At 32.8% G+C, this 7,279-nt stretch overlaps 2 protein-coding genes across 2 annotated transcripts; both read left to right on the forward strand.

Moving 5' to 3' along the window:
* Positions 1 to 717: 717 nt before the first annotated feature.
* On the forward strand, positions 718 to 6,882 carry LOC120635933. The gene is made up of 2 exons (XM_039907146.1): positions 718 to 788; positions 6,335 to 6,882. The coding sequence occupies exons 1-2, from the start codon at positions 783 to 785 to the stop codon at positions 6,791 to 6,793; spliced, it is 465 nt and encodes a 154-aa protein (XP_039763080.1). The 5' UTR covers positions 718 to 782; the 3' UTR covers positions 6,794 to 6,882.
* Positions 886 to 2,407, forward strand: LOC120635932. Its single transcript, XM_039907145.1, has one exon. It carries the CDS (start codon positions 935 to 937, stop codon positions 2,405 to 2,407), a length of 1,473 nt encoding a protein of 490 aa, XP_039763079.1. The 5' UTR covers positions 886 to 934.
* Positions 6,883 to 7,279: the final 397 nt, after the last annotated feature.

Raw genomic sequence — 7,279 nt, forward strand, 5'->3', positions numbered from 1 at the left:
AGTTTATTAAGAACTCTATATTTGATATTACGATAGGTTTAACATATTACAGCATTATCAAAATGATTTTGGTTTGATTAAGTGTATTAAAGACTCGATAATTGTTATTGACAAAGGATATGCACATCATGTTTGAAACATTAGAATATTTATAACAAAAAAAGAGAAATTCTTAGTAGAGCATCGTTTAAAATAAGACAATGTATTGTTAATAAATTATTTTCGTCTCGAAAAGATTCCAAAGTTTTTTTAATTCTATTTTATGGAGCACTGAAATAAATAACACGCAAGTAACCTTTCCCAAAGTATTTTTTGTTGCACATTCCTCGTTACAAACAATAAACCTACCTGATTGCAGACAAGAACTTACTTGTTCAACTCAAAAAAAAATATATTGTTCGTTGGAACATTATCTAAAGAATTTTTTTTATTTAACTATACGAAACACCGTAATAAATAACCCAACCTTTCCTTTGTCAAAGTATTTTTTATTGTCCATTCCTAGTTACAAGCAATAAACAGCCACGGTAGTTTCAATGATTAATTAAAGACAAGAACAAACTTGTATTATAAAAATGTGCGTATAAAACGTTTCACTCAACCATACAAGCCATAAGTTTATTCAGTGTCCGACTGTTAGTATCTAACCCAGTATTTTAAAAGTCTTTAAGGCATAAGTTTATTCAGTGTCAGACTGTTAGTATCCAACCCAGTGTTTTAAAAGTCTACTTATTAAACACTTACTAAGATCGACCAGTGGTGTGAAACAACATTTATTCATCATGGAGGTAAGAATCACATACGTTTGTCTTTTTTTATCTATTCGTAACTTATAATTCAGTTGCGCGCGAACCGCGTTAGCGAACGCCAGTTTTGTAGTCGACCCGTGCGCCTACGCGATTTTTTATTAATCTACCCGCGTAAATTGATAACAATGAATGACGACGGTTTGAGTGACGATAGTAGTTTAAATGTGATACAAAATGATGATGATATATGTGAAGTATTAAACAGTGAACGTGGTAATTCCGAGTCAATGCCGAAAACAGGTGATAAGAGACCGAGAGAGACGGAAGATAGTAGCAAGGATGGATTTGTCACTGTCTCTAGAAGAAAACCGAAGAAACTCGTCCGAAGTGAATCTCATGAAAGAGAAATGTCAATTAATGGAGATAATGAAAACATTTATTTTGAAGTAAGTTTATTTGGATTACAGATACTACCGAAACAGATGGCTTTTGCGAGGTTATTAAGAGATGAAAATATTAAAAATGTAACAAAAATTAAATATAAAAGTCCATATAAAATATTTATACAGTTTAGCGATAAAAATGAAGCCCAAAAACTTATTAATTGTAAAAAAATAAATGAGATGGATATTAGGGCTCAATTTACGAATCAGGGTAATTTGTCTTACGGAATCATTAAAGGAGTTGACTTAGAGACAAACGAAAAGGAGCTCTTAGATAGTTTAAATTGTGAATATGATATTATTTCAGCTAAACGATTGAAACGTATGAATTATGAAGGTAGGTGGATTGACAGTGAATCGTTCAGACTATGTTTCAGAAACCCGGTTACGCCTTTATACATAAATGCATATGGATTTAAATTTGATGTCGTACGTTTCGAGCTTCCTGTGACTCAGTGTTCTGGATGCTGGAAATACGGACACATTAAAAAATTTTGTAAGTTGAATAAAAATGTGTGTCCAAAATGTGCTGAACATCATGATAATTGTGAAGTTAAAGAGTTCAAATGCATAAATTGTAAAGGACCACACATGGCCCTGGATAAGACATGCCCTTTCTTTAAAAAAGAAAAAGGCATACGTTATATAATGAGTCAAGAAAATGTATCATATAAAACCGGCTTAGAGATATATTTGAAAAATCTGAAAGAAAAGGAATTAAGTTGTGTCAGAGCGGAGATCAACACAGAAATGGACTCCAGTTATATAGAAAAAAATCCAGTGAATATGAGAGGTAAAACATATAGCAGCGTACTCAAAACGTCGGCGACAGTACATAATAACGAAATGAAAGATGAGCATTTGAATGAGAAAGTGATAAATCAAAACAAAAATAAATTTAAGAAAACGAATGTTCATACAAATTATCATAGGGAAAATCAGAACTTGAATATAAATAACGATGAAATTATGGAAAGTGATCAAGATACACAAGAAAATCCAGCAGAAAAAGAAAAAAGGAGACGACAAAGGAGATTTGACTTAAAAAATTTGCTTAAAAGAATAAAGGAAATTATCGTATCTGAAGGAAATATAAGCGATAAAGTGATGTTAGTGGTAAAAGCTATAATTGAAGAGTGTAAGTTGTTTTTAGCTAACGTTTTGAATGAAGGTAAATTATATGACATTTTTTCAAAGATAATATTTAATGGATAAAGCCTTTATTTTAAATATAATTCAGTGGAACGCACAAAGTTTGAAACCAAAATTATTAATGTTAGAGAACTTATTTTATCAAGAAAAAATTCATATAGCTGTTATTTCTGAAACATGGTTGGATGCAGATATTCCTCTTCATATTAGTGGATATAATATATTTCGAAATGATCGACAGGACTCGTATGGAGGACTTGCAATTTTTGTACATAAATCCCTTAGATGTCATGTTTGCCCTATCAACTGCGTCAATCCAGGCATAGAAGTTATTAGTATTAAGTTATTGAATTGTAAAGGTCTGAATAGCATTGTATCTGTTTATTGCCCTTCTTCAGTGCAAACCCACCAATCAGATTGGGACAGTATTTTTTCAACAACAAGAAAAACACTAGCATTAGGTGATTTTAATGGTCATCATACTAACTGGTCATACAAAACAGATCAGAGAGGACAACAAATATTTGACACAACGTTAGACAATGGATTTATTTCACTTAACAATGGAGATGCCACAGGAGTTAAATTAGTAAACGGTGTGATGCAAAATTCATCCCCTGATATAAGTTTTGCATCATCAGATGTAGCAGTTGATTATAAATGGCAGATTCTTAATGAAAATTTAGGAAGTTATCATCTCATAATTAAAATGTCAACTAGTTACTTGGATCGTGTTGAATGTTATAAAAAACTTAATTTTAAGAAAGCTGATTGGAAATCTTATAAGAACGATTTAACAAATGCATTTTTTTCATGTGATAGTTTTAGTTGTACATCTAGTAATGTTCAATTTCAATATGATGATTTTATAGGTAAAATAAACATTTCAGCTAATAAAAATATTCCTGAAATTAGATTTTGCACCAATCCAATGAGCAAATTTAAGCCGAAAGATTATTGGGATCCGTCGTTATCTAAAATTGTGGCAGAACGGAGGTTGGCATTAAGTACCTTTAGAAGGAATCCTATTCCGGATAACCTTGATAAATTGGAATCTAAAATTAAAGAATCTTTTATTGTATTAAAGAAAGCGAGGTCAGTAGATTGGCAAAAATTTTGTACAAACATCAATGATTCGACATCAACATCAGATATTTGGGATAAAATGCGGTGGTTTAAGGGGTACCGAAAAGCTAGGTTTTGTGCGTCCAAAGAGATGGAAAAACAGTTGCTACATTCGCTTACGCCAGATTCAGTAAGTAATTGTCCACCAACATTTAATTCTGATAACGATTTACTACAGAGGTTATTTACAGTTCAAGAGTTAGAATGTTGTCTGAAAAAAAAGGACACTGCTCCTGGCAGTGACACGATAACTTATTCTATGATATTCAATTTGCCCTCGGCTGGGAAAGAGTATCTTTTAAATATTTACAACGCTATATTTAGTTTAGGTGTTTTGCCGGATCAATGGAGGAAAATTCTAATCGTACCTATTCCCAAAGCAAACAAGAGTACAAGCACACACGCAAAACTTAGACCAATAGCACTTATTTCCTGTCTCTGTAAGATATTTCATAACATGTTATGTAAAAGAATTGAATGGTTTGTTGAACACCATACAATATTGTCACCACATACCATAGGCTTTAGAAGGGCACAATCTAGCTTAGATTGCTTATCACGACTTGTTACATATATACAATTAGGGTTTTCTAGAAAAGTATCAACAGCGGCTTGTTTTTTGGATATCGAGAATGCTTATAATAATATTTTAATCGATAAAGTTGTAAATGTTTTAGACAAATTAGGCGTAGGAAAAGTTATTTGTAGATATCTGTGGTCATATTTAAGTGATAGGCAATTAATGATTAAAAATGATAATGATATTCAGGTGTCTGAGATTAGACACGCAAGTAGGGGACTCGCTCAGGGAGATCCCATTTCGCCATTACTTTTTAATGTAACAACATATATGATTTGTCAACAAATTAAAGACGTTTTTATCTCGCAATACGCAGATGATTTCGTGATCTATCTTGGTCATAAGGACTTAAATATATGTGAATATAAATTACAATTAGCCTTAAATAATATGGTCAAAAGATTAGATGATATAGGACTACAATTATCAACAAATAAAACAAAAATATGTGTTTTTAATAGAGGATATAGAAGGAAACAGATTAATCTCGATATTAAAAATAATCATATAGGTGTAGATGAAAATATTAAATATTTAGGGTTGTGGTTAGATAGAGCGTTGCGATGGAGAAGACATATTAAGGAGACCGTCGAAAAAACATCAAAGTTTTTAAATTTGTTTAAAGTATTAGCTGGCCCTGGTTGGGGTATAGGGCCTAAGCATTTACGTAACCTTTACATATCACTAATTAGAAGCAGATTGGATTATGGATGCTATCTATATGATTTTAGTGCTAAGACACATTTGTTAAAACTAGACCGAGTTCAAAATCAGGCTCTTAGGATAGTTGGTGGTTTTATTAAAAGTACACCTATTCACGTTATGGAGAGCGAGCTGTGCATTCAACCATTGTTTTTAAGGCGCTTATATCTTGCGTATAAATATTCTGTGAAAAGTAAGAGTTGGTCAAATAATGTAATTGTCAATCTTTTCAATGATCTGGGATCGAATACGTACGACAGATATTGGCATTCAAAGAAAAAGCCATTGTTATTAACTGCATACAACGAATGTAAACAATGTAACATTTACTGTACAAATCCTTTACAAATGTACAGTTTAGATATTTGGGTGTCGTCTATTAGCTTAAATTTAGTAATAAAGGAAAATTTGGAATGTTTAATTGTAGCTAAAAAAGAACTTGAACCTGTTTGTTTAAAGTTTTTAGTAATAAAGGAGCTTAACGAAAAATATGACGGCTGGTCACATATTTATACAGACGCATCCAAAGATTGTGTGTAGGATCAGGTGCAGCCTTTTGGCACCTGAGTCTTAGAAAATCTGCTATGTTTAAAACAAATCAACAAATTTGTATTATGACCATGGAGCTCGTTGCAATCTCAGAAGCTCTTAAATATATAGGTACTATAAGCGGGCGAAATTTTGTTATCTTTTCAGACAGCAAAAGCGCCTTGCAACACTTAGCTCGATGCGCCTCTGGATATAGCAGAGGTATGCCGGTAGCTTACGAAATTTTAAAACAGATATGTGACTTCAGTCATATAAATCTGAGATTGCAATGGGTTCCTGCTCATATAGGCATAAGAGGAAACGAGGAGGCTGATAGACTCGCAAAGTTAGCAATATCAAAAGGCACAGACCTATCTATTTTACCATTCTATACGGAAATATTAAATAATTACAAAATTATATGTTATGATAAATTTAAAGAGTATTTTGACATTAGAAGTAGAGAAAAGGGTATTTGGTATAAAACTATTCAATGTCAGCCTCCTCGTTTTCCTTGGTTTGCTCGTATAAGATTAAGTAGAAAATGTATAGTATTAGCTCATAGGTTGCGTTCTGGACATTATCCATCTAATAAGTTCGCATTTCTAATGAAGAAAGCTAGTTCTGCCAACTGCGATATTTGCGGTACGATGGATGATGTCCAGCATGTACTGGTGGAATGTAGCAGATACAATTTGGAGCGACTAGATGTTATGCGGCGGTACAAAATCAACAGATTTGACGTGGGTGCTCTAACGAGCCTTCTCTCTCAACCGACCACAGAAGGTTTCAGGTCTGTTGTTGAGATATTTGTGCATAGGCAGCAATAACAGATTTTATCTGTTACATTTCCCTTATATTAATATAGTTATTAGGTTTTTTATTTACTAGTTACTTAAGGGATGATGGGGCTGGCATATCCGTGTTGGATAAAGTCCCAAATAAATAAAGATTAAAAAAAAAAAAAAAAAACTTATAATTGAATCTTTACGATGTGGAACTGTTATGAATCTAATTAATATTTTGTTTTAATCGTGATCTCATATTTATTCTAGAATTCACCGAATGATGAATATACTTTAAAGCACTTCTATTATCCACTCAATATATCAGATGATCAAGATATGAGTGACAATAAAAAGACCGCAATGAGAAGGAGCAACAGTATAGATGCTTTTTTTGAAAAGCAAAAGAAAAAGAAGAGACAGTCAAAGTCTTCATGTGTAGCGCAAGCAAGTGACGGGGGCCTATCATATATCTCATCCAACGACGATGACAGTATCAGTGCAACACATCTAATCAAAATAGACATCTATGACATGAAGAGTCTTAAAGATGTTTCGCCTCTTGAATACTGGAAATATGCAGATTTGCGATTAAAGTACTACGTTGAATCTGCTGGTGATAAGCACTATCAAAGCATGCGAGATATTATATACAACATTACAAAGCAAATCGCTGGGAAGCATGACTGTAAAAAATACTTTATTGACAGAGATAACCAGAAACAATAAGTATTCTCTGAACCAGCGGTCGGTAAACATCACAAAGTAAAAAGACCCTCTATATAAACGTAGTTGTATTTTATTTTGTATTTTGCTTTAAAATTTATTTGAAAACAATAATGGGACTATTAAAAAGTACTTTACAAACAATAAAAAAAATAACAATATGAAATCCCACTCCAACCATTCGGATAGACAAATAATGAGGTGGTTCATTTCGTCAGATCCGTCATTCCATATTAAAACGTTCTACGAAACTACACGATGACAACTGAGTTCAGCAACATTTCTTTCGAGGAAGAAATGGTTACGTTGTGTGAAGAAGTGGAGACGAAAATAAACTCCTTTGTTGAAAAAATAGTTGAAGATATGGATATCGATCAGCAGTTGCACGATTTATGTGAGAACATGGAACGCGAGCATAAGGGGTATTCCAGTCCAATATTACCCTTAAACATAGGACTGATGATGACAGCTCTTCATAGGTCACAGTGT

Source organism: Pararge aegeria, chromosome W (assembly GCF_905163445.1).
Source record: "Pararge aegeria chromosome W, ilParAegt1.1, whole genome shotgun sequence".
Lineage (NCBI taxonomy): Eukaryota > Metazoa > Arthropoda > Insecta > Lepidoptera > Nymphalidae > Pararge > Pararge aegeria.